General features: G+C 47.3%; 1 protein-coding gene and 1 pseudogene across 1 annotated transcript; one reads left to right on the top strand and one right to left on the bottom strand.

The window, feature by feature from the left end:
- Window positions 1-55: 55 nt before the first annotated feature.
- LOC141442336 (uncharacterized) lies at window positions 56-8,947 on the bottom strand (annotated as a pseudogene).
- A 7,678-nt stretch (window positions 8,948-16,625) lies between these two features.
- On the top strand, window positions 16,626-19,991 carry LOC141442044 (uncharacterized). The gene is made up of 2 exons (XM_074106948.1): window positions 16,626-18,653; window positions 18,867-19,991. The coding sequence occupies exons 1-2, from the start codon at window positions 16,626-16,628 to the stop codon at window positions 19,989-19,991; spliced, it is 3,153 nt and encodes a 1,050-aa protein (XP_073963049.1).
- Window positions 19,992-21,047: the final 1,056 nt, after the last annotated feature.

Here is a 21,047-nt window from a genome sequence, read left to right as displayed (position 1 = left end):
AGACGGACGATCAGAACCCCCGGCCCGCCGCCCGCCCGCGCCGGGCCCCGGTCACTCACCTGGCGGTGTGCGCGTGGTAGACGAGCACGCGGTTGGCGGTGTGGCAGAGCGGCGGGTCGGGCGCGGCGCCCGCTGGCGGGGCGCGGCGGGCGGCGCGGGCGGCAGCTCCTCGCCCCACACGCGCAGGAACACGGACCGGTTGCCGCGCGCCGCCAGCAGGAACGGCGTCTCGCCGCACTCCGACGCGTGGTTCTCGCTGCACACACGAGAGGGTCAGCCGCGGGACGCCGGCCGGGCGGCAGGGCGGCGAGCGTGTTCCACTTACGTTCCGGAACTGAGACGCTCGCCACGCTGTCGCCCGCCGGCGTACGGTTTGCGGTAGCTTTAATTATACACAGTGAAGCGAATCACGAGAAGAATAGTAATAGCAGTATGAATCGCTGAATATTCCGAAGACTGCAACTCAAACTGGAGCGACTATATCACGCTCTACTCCAAATGTATCTCAGAATGAACTGAACATGGACAAGACAGAGGCCGAGGCGAGCCAAGGGAAAACGATTGGGCATTTGATACGACACGATGGCTTCTTCGAGACCATTCCAAAAGGGAAGGTGGAGGGGAAGCGAGGAAAAGGTCAACACAGGCACAGCTACATCGATCAAATAAGGATGTAAGTCGATGTCGTCTCGTATCAGGAGGTCAAGAGGATGGCTAATAGGAAGGATGAGTTTCCACTCTACCGACGACAGCGTGTAACGTGAAAATTAATGCTGGCGCCCCCTCGCGGCAAACCAGTAGCATCACACGCCCAGGTTGGCGGTAGTAAAGTTCAATAAAAAATAGATCCACCCTCAAAGAAATAGTTCCATAAATCACCGCATATATACAGCGCCACCACCGAATTTCGGCATTTTAACGGCGGCAGACGAGTCAAAAAATGTGGTTTCCTTACCATCACAAGTTACATCTATAACGATGGTTAATTAAATAAATCAACCTTATTCTTAGGGCAAACAGTGGCCCAGTTTAATAATTATAAAATATAAAATTATATGGCAGATATTAATAAGTCCTTGAAGCTGGTGAGTAACAGCTGATTTTAATGTTACAAGCGTAAGTCTGAAGAAGACAAGCGAGGTGTCATGTCGAGGCGAGACAGGTCAACACGTACGAGTGAGTGTAATCGTGGAAGGAGAATACTCACTCGTAGGGGTAGAGCAGACGCAGGTGTCCGCCGGGCGGCGGCAGGCGGCGGCGCGCGGCGCAGTGCGGCGGCGCGGGGGGGCGGGGGGGGCGTCCCAGCGGCCGCGGAAGTGCAGCTGGCGCGCGTCCTCGTCCGGCGCCAGCGCGCGCGCCGCCAGCACCAGCTCCAGCGCGCCCGCGCCGCCCAGCCGCAGCGGCGCCGACACGTTGTCGCACACGCACGCCAGCGGCACCTGCCGACCACACGCTGTACTCTAGCGGGCACCGGGGGACCGGCCGCTCGGCGAGGGGGCGCGCGGCACTCACCCTGTAGCCCGGCCACGGGGACTCGTAGATCATGAGGTGCGGCACCCGCAGCGGCGCGGCGTCGTCGCCGTCGAAGTCGTCGTCGGCGTCGTCCCGGTCGTCGGGCGGGTCGTCGCCGTCGGGCGGGTCGGGCACGCAGGCGGCGCGCCCGCTGGCCGGGTCGGGGCGCGTGGACAGCGCGGCCGCCGCCCGAAGGCCGCCGCCACCAGCTCCAGCGCCACGCGCGCGTCCTGCGCCTGCAGCCGGTACACGCAGCGCAGCCGGCGCGCGCCGCCGCGCCCGAACCACAGCGCGTTGCCCGGCGACGCCAGCTCGCCGGCGCGTCAGCAGCCGGCCGCAGCCCTCGGGCCGCGCGCCCGCGCCCGCCAGCGCCGCGCCCGCCAGCCGCGCGTCCACGAACTCGTAGTGCAGCGCGAAGCGCAGCGGGTGCGGCGGTGCCGGCGCGGCTGGTGGCCGCCAGCGCCAGCAGCGGCGCGCGCGACACGTACCCGTCGGGCGGCGCGCACGGCCGCGGCGCGCGCGTGGCGTTGGCCAGCGCGGCGCGCGCGCACAGCCGCGGGGGCGCGTCGCACAGCCGCGCCAGCTCGGCCCCGCCCCCCTCCGCCCCGCCCCCTCCCACACGCGCAGCTCCACGCCGCAGGCCCCCCCGCCCGCGGCGCCACCTCCTCGCGCTCACCGCTCTCCGCGCGCTTGCCCTCCACGAGGGAATATTGAGTGAAACTCGAAAAATAAATCCACACCAGGTCACCTGTCGACGGAATAGTACATTGTTAACCAAGGGTGGAAAGTGACCCATTTCACCTGAGATATTTCTGGCGCTCGAACGAAGTGAGAGCGCCAATAGTTCGAGGGGAAATGGGTAATTTCACCCGAGTTAGATACAGTACTATTCATTTCGACTGTGAGGAAAGTAAAATAGTACAAAAAATGAGAATAACATTAAATTGAATTTACTTATACCCAACCTCGAACGGTACCTTTTCGACCTGGCCACTTGCCACGGCCGAGTATAAAAAAAATCGAGTTGGTCACGACCAATACGAGTTTATATACCTACAAAACTGGAGGTTGAACGCCGAACGAAGAAGGTTAACCTTTATTACTTATTTATATATTCCATCTCTTTCTTTCACATTTCACGAATGACATCCATCTCTTCCTTAACCTAACTAAAGAAAGAGATGGAATATGTTCGTGACGTAATAAAGTTAAAATTTCTTGTTTTGTATACATATAATGCTTCTTGGTCACGACGACGTGCATCTAGATGGCCATGCCGAAACGTGAAAAAAAAGTGTCATTGACGTAACTCAGCTATCTTCGACTCCGGGGCTAATCGAAAAATTAAAAAAACAATACTTTCCACCCATGAAAATTAAACTTTCCGAACAGGAGAGATGAAAAAATAATATAGGCGACTTTCGATCGTACATCCTTCGAGCGTGCGTGACGCGCCGCCGGCGGGACTCACCGGGCCGGCCGTGGAACGTCCACGTGCAGGTGGTGTGGGCGGCAACGTGTGGTGGGCGCGTGCAGACGGCCGCGCCGCCCGCGCCCCGCGCCCCCGCCGCCCCCGCCGCCCCCCGCCGCCCCCGCCGCGCCCGCCGCGGTCGCGTTCACCTCCTCCTCGGTGGAGGACGCCTTCACGTGAAATTCGCAGCGGCGCGCCTCCCTGCAACGCGATTCGGAATGCAACCGCCGTCGGACCGAATCGTGGCACGGTCGCCGGCGCGCGGCCTCACCTGGCGTAGTCGGGAGTCGGAGTCGGCGAAGATGACGTCGACGTCGAGCTCGAAGCCGCGCAGCGGGGCCAGCGGCGCGGGCGCGCGGGGCGGCGCGCTGTACGGCGACGAGTGGAAGGCCACCAGCATCTCGGGCCCGCGCGCCGTCACGCGCGGCAGCCAGTCGCCGCCGCAGTACTCCACCAGCACCGGGTCGTCCGTCGACGCGCCGTCGTAGAAGATGAGCCGGTCGCGCTCGCCCGTGCACTCGCGCCACGCCCGCACGGCGCGCCCCGTCTTGTTGAGGCTGCGGACAGACAGGACAGGGCGCGGTCAGTGCGTGCGGGAGGGGGGGAGGCGGGGCGGGAGGCGGGAGGCGGGGCGCGCGAAGCTCACCTGGCCATGGAGATGGAGCGCTTGATCTGCATCTTGTGCGAGTGGTCCTGGCGCACGGAGATCATGGCGTGCTTGCAGGTGGGCACGTCGCGCTGGCGCAGGCTCCAGTAGCACGACACGTTGCGCGGGTACATGCCCGGGTAGTTGGGGCTCTGCAGGCGGCACGGCTTGCGGTGGCACTCCTCGTACGTGCGCGTGCAGTACGTGCCCGGAGACACCGCGCCGCGCTCCAGCGGCGCCCCCAGCGCGCCGAACCTGCGACAGCGAGCCGTCAGCGGGCGCGCTCTATGCAGACCGGCGTCACCGGCGCCCGTCCCCGCACTCACCGCACCACGGCGTCGCGCTGCTGCAGGAACTTGTAGCGCAGGCGCAGCCCGAACGGTTCGCCGAGGCGTGCACGGAACAGTTTGACGGTAACGGTGACGGTGGCCGTCTCGCTGTAGTAGAGCGCGGCGCCCTCGGCCGCGCCGCACCACGAGCCGCCCGTGAAGGGCCGGCCGAGCTCGGCCAGCTGCATGAAGCCGTCGGGGCAGCCGTCCAGCTCGCCGGCGTGTACCGGCCGACGCGGAACTCGTCGAAGGCCAGCTGCACGAGGTCGCCGTGCGCGCCGCCGCCCGCCGTGAACGTGAGGTGGCACAGGAACGGCACGCGCGGCGGCGGCGCCGGCTCCGCGCCGCCCCCGCCCCCCCCCGCGCCCACGCCCAGCGCGTACGCCACGCCCGCGCGGCCGTAGTACGTGCGGTTGCACGGCGAGCAGTGCGCCGGCTCGTCGCTGCCGTCGGCGCAGTGCGGCGCGCCGTCGCAGTAGCGGTCCAGCCGCACGCACTGGCCGCTGCGGCACGGCCACTCCGCCACGCCGCAGCCCGCCGCCGCGCCGCCGCCCGCCAGCGCCACCAGCGCCGCCAGCGCCGCCAGCGCCGCCCCGCTCTGAGGACGGACCGACGCGACGCTCACGAGACAGACCAGACCGGGACCCTGGTGCGGAAGGTCCCGGCCTGATATGAGACAAATATTCAATTACGTTTTGGTTGACTGACGGTTCGCAGCTAGAGAGCTATCAGACCTCACGCCGAGAGAATATACAGCGGTCATTTTAGGCACTCGTCCCCCCCCCCTCCCCACGCCCACGATGAACGAGAAACAAGTACAGCTACAAACTAGACACGAGTTCGCGAGCCTTGTATATCCTATGTTGTCTTATGTATCCTTCAACACCTCTAATAGATCTAAAAGTCTTTTTCCGCATAGAAGGTGGTGCCATTCTATTTATTGTAGTTTGTGTATGGACCATTTCACGATGCGATTTTATAATAGGTATAGTGTTGGTTGAAAAAAACTTACTGCGAAAACTTTAAAATTGTGGCGGAGCGTAAATCATAAACGATTAATTACTATTTTTTCTCGCAATCGAAGTGAAAATAGAGTTTTACCTCGAGACTAAAAGTCAATAAAACCCTCGGATAAATAGACACCCTCGCTAAAGCTCGGGTGGCTAACCACCTCGGGTATATATTGGCTTTTTTAGTCCTCGATTCTTTTCCCGTTGAATTCGTATTCCGTTTTTCCAAATCCGTATTTTCTATTGATTTCGTTTCCTTACCTTTCGCGTCTTGGCGGAACCGCAAACCGTAGGCGACAGAAAAAAAATAGCCTATGCACATAGTTAGCATTCTAATAGTGAAAGATTTTTTAAATCGGTCCAGTAGTTTTTAAGTTAATTCGTAACAAACATCCAAATATCCAAACCTTTCCTCTTTATAATTAGTATACTCGTAGATATAGATATATATATTGCCAACCCAGCAATAGTCAGTTATTACCTATACTCTTAAATAACTTCAAATGATAATATAATATAATATACAATACATTTTTGAGATTATAACATAGATATAACGATCCATTTCATTTGAAATGTTACACTAGTTTGCGAAACATTTCTACACTGACTGACTTACATACCTACCTTACCTTACACATAAGTGTAACAAACAACTCAATGGGTCCAGAGGTGCGAGTATTATCGGAGCTAATCGATTGTGACAGACGGACTGACCCTATGAGGTTCTGTTTTTTCTTTCGAGGTAAGGAACTAACAATCAGCACTACCAGTACGTTTGAATTTTAAGAGATTTCTAGTGTACCTACCTACAGTCGTGTTCATAAACTTGTGAGCAAAATTTTGATCAAGAATATCTGAACACGACTATTGTTAACGGCGTAGAAGTGTGCTCAGATATTTTTGATTAAGTTTTTGCACACAAGTTTATGAACTCGACTGTACTTAGATACTATTTTTACGAGTTTAATTTGTAATAAATCTATTTATGTTTATGTAATAGAAACACATTACAGTACATACAGTACAAAGTCTTTAATATTTCTCTCTTCTTCTATTTATGTTTTTACTGTGTCTTTGTTGAGTTGTAGTGTTTTTATGTCAATAAATGTTGTGAGTTTGAGTTTTAGTTTGAGAAATCTTAATAAAATCATACTTAAAGGTTTAATAACATTTATAATAAATTATACTGGCTTTTTCTTAGCACAAAGATTAAGCATTGCCATACAACGTGGTAATGCTGCTAGCCTTCTGGGCACCTTACCACCTGGCAGTGATTTTGGGCAACTTTTTTATGTATAATTTTAGTTTGTATGTAGTTTTAGTTACCTTTATTTTGTTTTATATTATTGATAGACCACTTATTTGGCTGATGGTACATACGAGTATGAGTTATTAGTTATTGCTGTTATAAATTAATATTTTTTTGCTTATTTATCGTATGGGATATGTGTCACTGCAAAACTGTGTACGAAATTATACGTTTATTGTTCAACCTTTTTAATGACTCAAAGATGAAGCTTTTTGCAGAATGAAAAATAAGAGTATGACATATTTTACGAGTACAAGTAGTTCTAAGAACAAATTACAATGCATGTTATGACTAGTTATGAGTATGCGATTTGTATTGTGGACACTTTTTCGTTCCAAATTCAAAACCTCTCTACTTACCGCATTTGATCAATGTTTGGCATTCTTAACTTTCTGGTGACTTTTTAAAGATGTTTTTAAATGTGATTATTATATTTGTTTCTTAATAATCGGATTATATTTCAAAAAATATTTGTTTTGTAAACAGGTAAGTATATATGGTTTAATACATATGTTACATTTAAATTATGTTCTCGCTGCTGAGGTGTAAAATTGTATGTGTCACACGAGACCAAAGTTTTTTTTGCATCTCGTGTGTTTGAATCCCTTGCTGCTCTCATGATTCTAACCTAGAATCCTTTGCTAACTCGGGATTCAAAATCAACACTCGTAACAAAAACCAACTTTGCTCTCTTGTTGCACAAATAACTATTTTGTTTCATTACGATAGGTTGGAGTACTCTTAGCACAGACCATATAATAATATGTCTGTTATCTGTGACTCTAAGCGTGAATGCGTATTGCGTAGGCACCAAACAAACGAACATACTCACATTCAGTAAATAATCTAAAACGTAACGGTGCGTACATAGTAGAAAAAATGATAGAAAACAGTAATGGAACGTACCTACATTTTAATTATGAAACATGAACTAAAAACATGAGACTGCAAAAACCATTATTATTGCAAATTAGGCTCTGAGAGTGAATCGAATGGTTTGTTCAGGCGAAATAAGTGGGTGGTAGATTTGTTTTGACATTCATAAGAGCTTGTCTTGTGTGCCTAGATTGAATAAAGATATTATGACTTTGACTTTGAAAAGTACTTCAAGAGCACCTGCGCCTGAGGCCCAATAATCTGGCCTGGATAGCTCATTCATTTTCCCAAAATCGCTATTTCCTAGTAAGTTTCCATTCGCGTTTTTCACAATTTTAATCGACACAGAATACGCGGCGACGGAGCTCCTACTTTTGTGTGGTTTTGTCCCTTCGGGCCGATGCAAACTTAACATAGTCTACTAAACCTACAGATGTTTCTGTGTCGATTCAATACACGATTCTTATTTTTGTGTTGATTCAATTAAACGATTGGAAATAAAACGCGACTGTGAAAATACGAAAAAATGCGAATATGTAATAGCCCTAATTTGAGTTTGTAAGTAGTTATTTTTGAGTAGCTCCATGTGCGGAGGGTCGTCAGCATTTCACCAACAACAACATCTGGGATATTAAAATCAGACTCGCCCTAATTGATATCTTAACGTCTTTCGTAAATTAGGGGGTATTGTTAATTTTAACATGTATTGTGTGTGTATCCTCAAATTGGACGTCGATATAAAAATACGGGGGGTCGTATTCTTGCCTAGCTTTTACATTTTTAATAACCGTATTGGCTCTTACTATCACCAGCTCAAAAAGAGAGTTTGGTGAAGCGTAGCGTGCCTGACCCAGCCGTGACCCCACGACCGGCAGCAGCCCGGGCGGGCGCCGGCCGCGCGTTGTGTAACGCGGCGCCGCCGGCCGCCCGCGACTGGCGGCCCGCGACTGGCGGCCCCAGCCTCCCGGCCTCCCGAGCTGCTTCTACTGCCTTCACTGCACATGCCCGCTCGGCGCGTCCACGGTGTAAATCTCGTTTATCAAACTCGGACACTCAGTCACCGCTTTCTTAGTTGCCAACAAAATGTTCCAAACAGATGGTGCTGATGGTGCTCTCAACGTATTCGTGTGATGTCTACTATTATTTACGACCGCGACGACCTTTGACATTTGCAAGTGGGATTTATTACAAGTACACAGAAAATGATTAACATTTTGGTAATAGTTTAGATCAGCGCGACGAGAAAACTGGGATACGCTCGCCTTGCAAATATCAAGTGACTGTGGTTTGTGAGGTAGTGATCTGATGCGACGCGCCCTCGTTGGAGGCGGCGCCGTCTGCCGCGAGCGCGGCCGCGGACGGACCCGTGGCGCCCAGTGGGCAGTGCAGCACGGCAGGTACCTATGGGAATACGGTCCATACTTCGAGCGTTCCACATCAGAGCACAGGCCTCGTAATGACACTTGAACTATTTTCGAATGACAAACACGAGTATGCTTCGACTATTTGCACGTAAGATTCACGTTTAACATTGATGGAATCTGTTTCGCATGATATTATTATGAACTATGTCGATACGTGGTACGTGGGGCTGCCGAGGTGTCGAGCCAGCCGGCCGGGGTCACCGCACGCGCACTCACCGTGTGCATCTCGCGTCAGCAGCGCGCGCCGCGCCGCATGTCGCGTGCCGCGTGTCGCGTGCCGCGTGTCGCGTGCCGCGTGCCGCGTGCCGCGTGCCGCGTGTGTGTCGCGCGTGTCGCGTGCCGTGCCTCGCGCCCGTCGCGTCGCGCGGCGCCGCCACACTGCCGCAGCCGCCCCCCGGCCCCGGCCCCGGCGCCCCGAGCCGCTGCGCGCGCCACCGTCCACCCCCCCCCTCTACCCTCCCGCCGCCACCGCCGCGCGCACCCACTTTGCTTGTATTTTTGCAGTAGTTTCATATTAACACCGAATGAACCACTTTTAGCATTGGGCATTTAATCGTCGCGTACGAAGTAGAGTTGAGGGTGGAATGACCTGCGCGATACAAATGATTTTGGCGCATTCATTATAGCCGTAGCCTTGACTCGAGCGCTACTGCTGTGGTGTGTCCGAGCGTGCGATTTCACCGCGATGTCATCTGTCCCTACAAGCCGGTATATAATGTGGGAATGCATCATAGATAATACCGAAAATTCCAAAATCACGAAACGCCCAGAACAATTCCATACTTAACTATTTTAAGTTCCCGATTCAAAGACTTCTTTAAAAATAAGACAAATTATGTCTAGTTTTTTTATCTTCGGTCTCTATTTATTTCTTGAATTATTTAGGCAAAAGCTGCCTGTGCCATGTCTCCACCGAAAGCTAATATGACGATAAGTATTATGATAACCTCTTTGAATAGCGACTGTCGCTTATTTAAATCACAAACTGTATGTGATGGTGGAAGATGTAAATCGCTTCAATTGAATACAGCCAAGAAGGGCGCTTTATTAGTCCTCTAAAGTGTTATTATTATACTCTAATGAATAAATTTTGTAACCGAAACACATTAAAAAAAAAAAAAAAAAAAAAAAAAAAAATGTTTATTACAAGAAACAACACATACAATAAGGTTACAAATATCTGTTGGTCCCACACTAGGCTGGGCCTGTAACGTGGTGACCGGATTCGGTACTTAATTATTTAAATACGGTATGTTACATGTGTCTGTGAAAATATTGTGTCAGAAACAATTTGAACATAATCTAATTTAAGTCAATTGTGGTTGAGACAGAGGTTGTGTGTTTGGTTGTGTGCGTGGTGTGTGTGCGCGCGTGTGAATGCGTATGTATGTGTGTGCGTGTGTGTGGCTGCATGTGTGATTGTTTATGAGTGTATGGAACCGTGAATGGGCGAATGAGAAGGGTAGATAAGCACGAGATAACGAGCTCAAGAAACAACCTTCAGCAGTGATTCAGTTTCGTGATAGTTAAGACTTTTTAGCCAGCTGATGATCTTTTTTTAGCTTGACGAATCCTGTCCTTGAGATGTTGCAGAACTTTAGTGTTTTGTTATATATGTAAGGATGTAGAAATTTTGGGAAACGTTTAGCGAAAGCAGATTTTACGATTGGGATTGGAATTTTGAAAAGTCGCCTGTTCAATAGCGCAAGGTATTGCGGAGAGCGAGTGGTTTCCTCATGCACCTGAATCGATACACGCAGGATCATGAGCTGGCGCACAGTAAGGACATCTGCTTCCTTGTATAGTTCAGTCGTGGGAAAGAGAATCGGTTTACGAAGCATGACTTTCAGAACGAATCGTTGCGCTCTTTCGAGGGGTAAGAGCGATACTCCAGATGAGCCACCCCATACACTTATTACGCAGTAAGTAATAATTGACTCGCAAAGGGAGGTGTACACCAGTTTTAGTACGTCTTTGCTGGCGGAGTTTTATTACTTTACTCTCTTTTTTTTATATATCTGTGGCTGATAGTATGTACCTGGAAGGCTTTACCGGCCTCCCCGCCCCGCCCGCCCCGCCCGCATAATGAAATTGTTCGGCCGCGCTGATAAGAACTCAGGATTGAAATTGGATGTACAGTGAATTTTTGAATGGACGCATAATGTTAACAAATTAATTTTAATTATAAAGTTATGTTGTAACATTATGTATATTTATTATTTTATATGAAAGGCGTATTCTGTATGACATCATATATATATAAGTGTCGCACAGACACAGGCTCAACGCTCACATGCAGCGTAGAAGCAAGTCAAAATGGTGTACTATTTTCTGTTTCCACTATGTCATTTTTTATGCCACTTGTAACCATTATCGGCCCTTCAATGTCCCAGCTTAGGAATGTTTTGAAACTCATAAAATGTGTTGGTTTATTATGTGTCAGTAAACTAACATTTTTCGCGACTGACTGAGCTGAGAAAATAAATTATTTGAGTTTAATAAACTATTAAATTATATTTGTGAATTTGACCGATGCACCAGCTTGAACCGGTACATTGTTCAGAATAAATAAGATTATTAAGTATTAAATAAGTTTTGTAATAATGTATTTTTTATGTATGAAATTTTTGTTGAGAAAAATAGTTTCCTGCAAAAACTCCAAAACGGTATATCCGATCATGTTGAAACTAGTGTTTATTAATTTTTACCTTGGTGATTTTTTACATATTTTTCAATTATAAGGTTTGGAAGATAAAGCGAAGGACCCTCCCCTAAAAATATTTAATTTGGTAAACTATATTTACCCAAACCAAGTAGCTGACACTATGACTATGACTATGGCTATGACTGACTAAGTACCTACACTCTAAATTTAATCAATACAAGATTCATTTTGCTTTGAAACACGCTAGAAGGGCGAGAATACTTGGAAAGTACAGAGAAATGTGAGTGCTATTTATAGTCAGCTCGAAGTGACCCTAAAGGATCAAGAAAGACAATAAAACTAGTGTAATCCGTGTTAAAGACCTATTTTCAAGTCAAAAAGAGATTAAAACATCAATTAGTAACGATAAAAACGAGTGACGCATGTGAAAGAGGTATCAAAATGAGGGGAATAAATACAATCAGCCTGTAGAAATGTTTTTTGTCTCTAAACCTAGGACGTTGGGTCGTTATTTAGGAAAAACAAGTTAAATACCTACCGACCGAGGTGATGTAGCTAAGCTAGTGACCGGGGGGCGGGAGTGGTGGGCCCGTTTACTACGCCTGTTGTTGGTTACAGAATCTGTCCGAACGGTAGCCCCGTTGAACAAAGTGACTAACATGATCGGAAATACAATACATGTTATTACTTAATTTATCTACACCCATATAGTAAATCCTCAATTATGCGTTAAAAAACCATAGGTAATGACCAGCATTACGACATTGGATTCTATTATGAACACGGCTGTATCGTAATGGTCATTAATGGTTCCAAGATAACGCCACATTTTTTTTTCTATCAGCAATGAGTAATATCAGCAATGAATGCGTAAATTAAATAGAATAATTAGAAATTTCGCAGCGAATTGAAAGTTGGTAGCTTTAGTGGCGTCCCCTACGGTTAAAACTCGTGACCTCAAAAATTGTCTAGTAATAGGTCCCGACGATTGAAGTACATATTTAAACCACTTAAAGAATTTGTAGAGTACTGACTGTTTTTCCGTTTGATTTTTAATTTTGTTTAATAACTTATAAGATTGATTTTTGGAGTATTTTTGTATTATTTATTTAAACTCCAAACTTTTGTTACTTTTACGGTCATCCGGGTCTTGGGTGTTTATTATGTATTTAAGTATGTATCTATCTAAATAATTATATTTATCCGTTGCTTAGTACCCATAACATAAGCTTTGCTATAAGCTTACTTTGGGACTAGGTTAATTGGTGTTAATTGTCCCGTTATATTTATTCATTTTATTTTATTTATCCCGTAAAACCCATATCGAAAATACAAACTGAAATATGGATGCACAGAAAAACCAAGACCAAAAATAAGACCAGCGTCCAGGTCCAGCAGTGATGAAGCGGCATAGCACGTCGCATGGAATGCCGAGGACCTGGGTTCGATTCCCAGCGTTGGTCTTATTTTTCTGGTTTTTCTGTGCATCCATATTTCAGTTTGTATTTTCGATAATAACTTATATTCAATTTATGCGCTTGGTATCTTTTAAAACATAATGTTTCGTAGCTTACGTTGCCAACTGTACCTCAATCTTGCGGCTTGCAACTGCGGCTGCGTTCAACTGCAGGGTATCCTTCAACATGGTGGGACAGCTTCGGATGTGTCGTGCAACAAAAATACTCCAGGATTAGCTAAGTGCACGAGTTGAGCTGATTTTTCCATAAATAATTTCTAATATTGAGAAAGTAAACAAAAACATGATAAACATTGATAAAAACGATAAATGTAAAAGGTATTAAAATACATGAAAAATCAACGTTCTCCACCTACAAACGTTTAAACAGATGTTAATCTTGGTTAATATTTAATTAGAAAAAACGTGTCAAATACCTACCGACTAAGGTGATGTAGCTGAGCGAGAGACCGGGGGGCAGGGAGAGGTGGGCCCGTTTACTACGCCTGTTGTTGGTTAAAGACTATGACGGAACGGAAGCCCCGTAGAATAAACAAGTCACTAACATGATTAGAAAAGCAATAAAATACTCGTAATATAACAATATTTGAATGAAAATCAGGGTCACTTGAGTTTCATCGGTAATTTATAAAAAAATACTATTATGTTTGAACGTCGGAATGTTTTTATGAACACAAACTTTGTGTTTGGAACATAACATATGTAGTATTTGTAGTCCTTTTTGAAACCTAACCTAACAAAACCTAACTTTTTTTTTTAAAGAAACATGACCTACCCTTTAAAAAAAAAACCCTAACCAAACAACCTTTTTTTTTTAAAGCTAATCTAACAACCTACGTTGTTTTTGAAACCTAACCTAACAAAACCAACCTTTTTTTCTAACAACAACATACACTAACCCCTTTTTTTAACAATTTTCAATTTAGCTTTAACCTAACATTTGGAACCCAGTTTTCGAAAGCTACCCTAACAAAGCCTAACCTATTTTTTTTTTAAAGCTAACCAAACATTCACTACCCGTTTTTTTTCTTTTTTTTAAAGCTAACAAAATATAACCTACCCTTTTTTGAATAAAAAAACCTGACCCAACATAAACTAACCTTTTTTTTTTTTAACAATCCAACTATATTTTTTTTAAGCCTGACCAAACAAGGCCTAACCTTTTTTTTTTTTTTAAACCTAACCTAACATAACCTACCCTTTTTTGAATAAAAAAGCCTGACCCAACATAACCTAACCTTTTTTTTTTTTTAACAATCCAACTATTTTTTTTAAGCCTGACCAAACAAGGCATAACCTTTTTTTTTTTTAAAAGGTAACCTAACATTGCCTACCCGTTTTTTTTTCTTTTTTTTAAAGCTAACCTAACATAACCTACCCTTTTTTGAATAAAAAAACCTGACAACAAAACCTCTTTTTTAAAAAAAAAAGAAACGACCTACCCTTTAAAAAAAAAACCCTAACCAAACAACCTTTTTTTTATTTAAAGCTAATCTAACAACGTACCTTGTTTTCGAAACCTAACCTAACAAAACCAACCTTTTTTTTTCTTACAACAACATACCCTAACCCCTTTTTTTACCAATTTTCAATTTAGCTTTAACCTAACATTTGGAACCCAGTTTTCGAAAGCTAACCTAACAAAGCCTAACCTTTTTTTTTTTTAGAGCTAACCTAACATAACCTACCCTTTTTTGAATAAAAAAGCCTGACCCAACATAACCTAACCTTTTTTTTTTTAACAATCCAACTATTTTTTTTTAAGCCTGACCAAACATGGCCTAACCTTTTTTTTTTTTAAAGCTAACCTAACATTGCCTACCCGTTTTTTTTTCTTTTTTTTAAAGCTAACCTAACATAACCTACCCTTTTTTGAATAAAAAAACCTGACCCAACTAAACCTCTTTTAAAAAAAAAAAGACCTACCCTTTAAAAAAAAAACCTAACCAAACAACCTTTTTTTTATTTAAAGCTAATCTAACAACGTACCTTGTTTTCGAAACCTAACCTAACAAAACCAACCATTTTTTTTCTTACAACAACATACCCTAACCCCTTTTTTTACCAATTTTCAATTTAGCTTTAACCTAACATTTGGAACCCAGTTTTCGAAAGCTAACCTAACATAGTCCACCTTACTAAGGTAAAATTCCACCTTACTAAGGTAAAATTCCACCTTACTAAGGTAAAATTCCACCTTACTAAGGTAAAATTCCACCTTACTAAGGTAAAATTCCACCTTACTAAGGTAAAATTCCACCTTACTAAGGTAAAACCACCTTACTAAGGTTCCACTTACTAAGGTAAATTCCACCTTACTAAGGTAAAATTCCACCTTACTAAGGTAAAATTCCACCTTACTAAGGTAAAATTCCACCTTACTAAGGTAAATTCCACCCTTACTAAGGTAAAATTCCACCCTACTAAGGTAAAATTCCACCCTACTAAGGTAAATTCCACCTTACTAAGGTAAAATTCCACCTTACTAAGGTAAAATTCCACCTTACTAAGGTAAAATTCCACCCTACTAAGGTAAAATTCCACCCTACTAAGGTAAAATTCCACCCTACTAAGGTAAAATTCCACCCTACTAAGGTAAAATTCCACCCTACTAAGGTAAAATTCCACCCTACTAAGGTAAAATTCCACCCTACTAAGGTAAAATTCCACCCTACTAAGGTAAAATTCCACCCTACTAAGGTAAAATTCCACCCTACTAAGGTAAAATTCCACCCTACTAAGGTAAAATTCCACCTTACTAAGGTAAAATTCCACCTTACTAAGGTAAAATTCCACCTTACTAAGGTAAAATTCCACCTTACTAAGGTAAAATTCCACCTTACTAAGGTAAAATTCCACCTTACTTTTGGCGGTTTCCATGCGATTTTGGCGATTTTTGGCACTTAGAAGCGTTTTGACCTTGGCTTTCGTTTCCCGGATTCAGATCGTTTCTATCTTGTGACTTGGCTTTTCTATTAAGGATTTTGTTTTTGCGGTTTGGTACTTATAAGTTTGTTTTTTGGTTTTAAATTTTAAGGTTTGCACGCTAATAGCGGCTATACCCGTTGACCTACCCCCTCCAAATTTTGGTGGTGGGTGGTGTTGGGGCAGCCCTAAATTGCTGCAAAGTTTGAAATTTTTCCATCCAGTGGTTCAAAAGTTATTGCTCGTGGAAAATTCCGGAGCGCCTGACAGAATTTTCTTGGTCGGCGCCTATGGGAAATCTACGAGCAATCCCTTTGGCTCCTAATAACTCCCTGACGGATTGTCCAATAATTCTGGCAATAGTGTCAAAAAATAGAGCGTGTCAGGCGCCCTATTTTTGACTTGAGTTTAGTGTGTCTGTCTGCTACCGTTTCGGTGGTACGATTTATTAAAGCTGAAACGACAACTTTCACCTAACGGTGTTTGTCGTACTGAAGAAAGTTAGGGAAAATATCGGTTTTTTGGTCGTAGAATCGTGAATTCTGCACCAAAAAATCCGTTTAAAGTGTCAAAAGAAAGAGTTTAACAAGCTCTAACTTTTGATCTTGAGTTTTGCCTAGCTATCTCTCATAGTTTAGGAGGTAGGAATTTTCGAAAGTGCAAATTTTGAATTTTTGAAAATTGGTGCAGTTTTTTGGCTTTAGAAATTCTGTTTTTGGAGCTAAAAATCTGTTATTCATAGGGATTGTGGAAGTTACACGCCTTCATCTTCCACATAAGTTTCGCTGGCCCAGCTCTTCTCATCCAAGAGCTATAAAATTTTTAAGCTGGATTTTAATGGTTACCTAACCTAAGGTTAGGTTTTGGTAACCAAAAATAAAAAAGGGAAGGTTAGGCTTAACTCGGGGAAAAAAAAAAAGGGTAGGTTAGTTTTGGTCACGGCCTAAAACTTGACTCCGAGCTCTAAATAAGAGAAAAATGGGCGACTCGAGTGCCGGCACGGATAAGTTCCAAGATGCCATGGAAATGGTATCGAAACCTGGCAAGAGGGCAATTGTAGAGGAAAACGGGAACGGGGAGGACAAACCAGCCCCCAAAATAAGTTCAGTGGAAAGAGGACGTGCTCCATCAGGCAGGGGAGCATACGCAGGAATTGCTGCAGCTAAGGCAAAGCTGCAAAATAAAGACGATGATGATTACGAGTTACCTACCGAGAAGGCTAAGGCGTATCGCCTGGAGTTTCCAGCGCTACGCTCGCTTCGATCCCGCTCACAGGGGAACAAGGAAGTGAACAAAGAAAGGGACAGAAGCCCTTCTGGGGAAGGTAACAAAGTTACAATCTCGGATTTGTCAGAGGACGAATGTGACGATACGCAGCTTCGGCAGACGCATAAGCTCTTTCTTAAAGAGAATGTGAGGATTAGCAGGGAAAAAGTTTTCCCTGCAACCACTAACGATGAACTAACACCTGACGAAACAGGTGTCGTAGAGTCGGTGCGAAATGCAGCCCGCACTGTACTTAACGAGGCTGCAAAATCAAGTAACTTGAACGGAGTTGTTCGCGGCAACATTAATGCAGCTTGCCGCGAAATACTTGAAGGTATGGAATACCTTGAAAATAAAAAGGAGAGCGACGAGCTAAGAAAGCTTAAAGCAGATAACAAGAGGATGCGAGAGCAACTCGCTCTCTTATCAGCCGAGACCAAGGCCTTACGCACAGCTTTTGCGGAGCGTAAATCGGAAATGCCTCAGGACATATCCCAAGGGCTCCCTGAAGGGTTACAGGAGGTACTTGCAAAGCACTCCCAGGAACTCTTTAGGAGCCTGGGCACCATGATAAATGCCCGGCTAGAGGCATTCGAAAGCCGCCTGCCTCCGGAGCCAATTATGCGCCCCCCGTTGGCGGCTGACCGGGCGAGCAGGCAACAAGACCCATCTCAGCCAGACGCAGCCAAGGGGGCTCTAAAGAAGACAAAATCTGGCAAGCGTTCTGCCAGTCAGCCGGAGACAGCCCAACCACCACAAACTGCTCAACCGGCTGCTCAGCCGAATGCACAATCAAAGCCGAAGCCTAAACCGCAGGTTAAGGCCCAAGCGAGGAGAGAGCATTTGCAGTCAACCTCCAAGGCGCCGGAAGTTGTCTTGGAACCCTCGTGGACGGAAGTAGTAAGGAGGAAAGCGAAGCCCAAGGCAGCTAAGCACCAAGAAGCGAAACCAACTGCCGTACCAAAGGCAATCACAAAAACCAAGCCTGCGTCATCAAGAGTGCTAACGGCACCGAAAAGCTCGGCGGTCGTTGTTACCCTAAAACCAGAGGCAAATGTCACATATCTGTCAGCCTTACAGAAAGTGACAACTTCTTTAAGACTGGCAGAGGTGGGCATTGAAAGTGTGCGAGTCCGCAAATCTGCTACTGGAGCCCGCCTAATTGAGGTGCCAGGAGCAAGCAGTGGTCGAGCAGCGGACGACCTTGCTCAAAAAATAGAAGGCTTGATCGGGGATGTGGCCACGGTCCACAGACCTGTTAAGACGGCTGACCTTCGAGTTACTGGTTTTGACGAGTCAGTAACGTCGGAGGATATTAAGACAGCAGTTGTGCTGAAAGGAGGGTGCTCAATAGACCAGGTTAAAGTGGGTCCTATCAGACTCCTTTCTAGCGGAATGGGCTCTGCATTGTTAAGGTGCCCAGTGACGGCAGCAAACGCCTTAATCAAAGATGGGAAAATCCTAGTGGGGTGGTCGGCAGCACACATCAAAGCCCTGGAGCCACAACCCATGCGTTGTTACAGATGCATGGGGACGGGCCACACCAGGGCACTGTGCCCTTCACCAATAGACAGGGGGGACTTGTGCTATAGGTGCTCAAGGCCCGGACATAAGTCTGCAGAATGCGAGGCTGAACCATTCTGTGGAGTGTGCCATCACGCCAAACGGCCAGCGGGTCATGTCATGGGTGGACGTGCTTGTGCACCTCCCTCCAAAAAAGGTCGCGATGGCCCCCAGACGGTAACCCCAGAGGGGCCAGCGACTGCACATGTGGTCAATGAGGGACAAAGTATGGATCAATAAATGTCTGCACAAAGTAACAGCAGAAACTTGGAGATCATTCAATGCAACCTTAACCACTCTGCCCGTGCCCAAGACCTACTCATGCAGGTCATGGCGGAGTGGAGTTTGGCTTTGGCGGTGGTTGCTGAACCATACTTTGTCCCTCCCCAGCCCAACTGGACCGGGGCAACGGACGGCAGAGTGGCGCTAGTGGTGCCGACTGGCGGCGGGTTTCCGACCTTGACAAAAGTCGAGAACGGCCCGGGTTATGTAGCGGCCAAATGGGGGAAGACTGTGGTCATTGCAGTATATTTCTCCCCTAATCGGCCGCTACCCGACTTTGAAGCGTATCTGGAGGGGTTGGGCAGAGTTGTAAGAAGAAGTGCGCCAGCGCCTACAATAGTGTTGGGGGACCTCAATGCTAAGAGCGAGGCATGGGGTTCCCCACACACTGACACCAGAGGGGCAACTCTTCGAGACTGGACGGCAGCAATGGGTCTAGAGGTGTTGAACCAGGGCGACGCCAACACATGTGTTCGACGGCAGGGGGGGTCCATCGTGGACATAACGTTCGCGACCCCTGCCATTGCACAACGAATCATAGGTTGGCGCGTCCTGGAGGACGTCGAGACCCTCTCCGACCATCTGTATATTCGGATGAGGGTCTCCGCTCAAACACAACAGTCGGAACCACCACCTGGAAGGGCTAGGAATAGGCTGAGATTCCCGCGGTGGGTCATTTCGCAGTTCGACTCTGCCATGGCGGAAGAAGCTGCGATAATTGAGGCTTGGGGCGATCCACCACCGAACGATGCGGGAGTTGAGGTTAAGGCGGCTCGATTTAGGGAGTCACTGACAGCGGTGTGCGATGCTTCGATGCCGCGAGTACGGAAATTGCCGGCCAAACAAAGCGTTTACTGGTGGTCAGACGAAATAGCCGCCCTTCGAACCACCAGCAACAACGCACGCCGTGCATACACGCGCTGTAGACGCCGGAGGTCGCACACTGCAGAAGAAGAAGAGTTCCTACACAGGGAGCTAAAGACGGCCAAAGAGGCACTACAATTGGCCATAACAAAAGCCAAAGATAGTGCCTTTGAGGAGTTTGTCGACTCCTTAAATAGGAATCCGTGGGGGCGGCCGTATAAAATGGTCCGCAACAAAATTAAACGTGCTCCCACCACAGAGACCCTAGAGCCCGAACTCCTAGACAGGGTCGTGGAAACCCTCTTCCCACCGGCGCCGGATTTTGCTCCCCCCGAGGATGTCGGCTCCCCCCTCGGAGGAGCAAGATGAAAACCAGCCTACCCCCGGTATTACGGAGGATGAAATGATGGGGCTTGTGGACCGAATGAAGCGCAACAAGAAGGCGCCGGGGCCTGATGGCGTGCCGGCACGGGTCATCCCGCTAGCCCTGGAACACCTGGGTGAGCGCTTCAAAAATCTCCTCAATGAATGTTTGGAGAAAGGGTGCTTTCCCAGGGTATGGAAGGAGGGACGCCTGTGCCTGCTGAGGAAAGAGGGTCGGCCGATGGACTCGCCGTCTGGTCACCGGCCATTGGTGTTGCTGGATGTATCCGGGAAGATGTTAGAGCGGATCATATCTTCCCGGATCATCCAGCATTTGGTGGAAGTTGGCCCGAATGTAGCTGACTGTCAGTATGGGTTTAGGGCGGGCCGTGGCACCCTAGATGCTGTAAAGGCGCTGAAAGACTTTTCAGATTTTGCGGCCAGCAGGGGGGAGGGAGTTATTGCAGTGTCTCTGGACATTGCTAACGCATTCGGAACCCTCCCCTTTGAAGTTATCAAAGAATCGTTGCGGCGCCACGGCATACCGCTCTATCTTCAAAAAATTGTGGGGCACTACCTGGAGGAGCGGGTAGTGCTCTACGATCGAGACGGCCGTAGAACGGCTAGACCTATAGCCTGTGGTGTCCCGCAAGGGTCGGTACTTGGGCCCCTCTTGTGGAACCTGGGCTTTGACTGGGCCATAGGAGGGGTTCAGCTTCCCCGCATGACTACCATCTGCTATGCCGATGATACGATGGTGGCTGTGCGGGGGGGAGAGTTACGGGAGACTCTCCGAAGAGCCACAGTTGCGACTGAGCTGGTTGTGGACCGGATTCGAGCATTAGGTCTCCAAGTGGCCGTAGTGAAAACGGATGCGATAGTCTTCGGTGGGCCTGGCTGGCGTGTGCCAGCCAACACCACAATACAAATTGGAGGGGAACCTGTCCAAGTCAAGGCTAACATAAAATACCTTGGCCTTGTCTTGGACAGAAAGTGGGATTTTAATGAACACTTTACGAGACTCGCTCCTCGTTTAGTGAATGCTGCTTCAGCACTGGGTAG

Source organism: Choristoneura fumiferana, chromosome 25, assembly GCF_025370935.1.
Source record: "Choristoneura fumiferana chromosome 25, NRCan_CFum_1, whole genome shotgun sequence".
In the NCBI taxonomy this organism is placed as follows: domain Eukaryota; kingdom Metazoa; phylum Arthropoda; class Insecta; order Lepidoptera; family Tortricidae; genus Choristoneura; species Choristoneura fumiferana.
The sequence above is the reverse complement of the archived record's forward strand: the minus strand, read 5'-3'. Positions and strand labels throughout refer to the sequence as shown.

What these genes read in the sequence shown, in the direction of transcription:
- LOC141442044 (XM_074106948.1), top strand. Translation starts at nt 16,626, where the DNA reads ATGGGCGACTCGAGTGCCGGCACGGATAAGTTCCAAGATGCCATGGAA. An exon ending in GTCGCGATGGCCCCCAGACG is followed by an intron (nt 18,654 to 18,866) that starts GTAACCCCAGAG and finishes GTCCCTCCCCAG; the next exon opens with CCCAACTGGACCGGGGCAAC.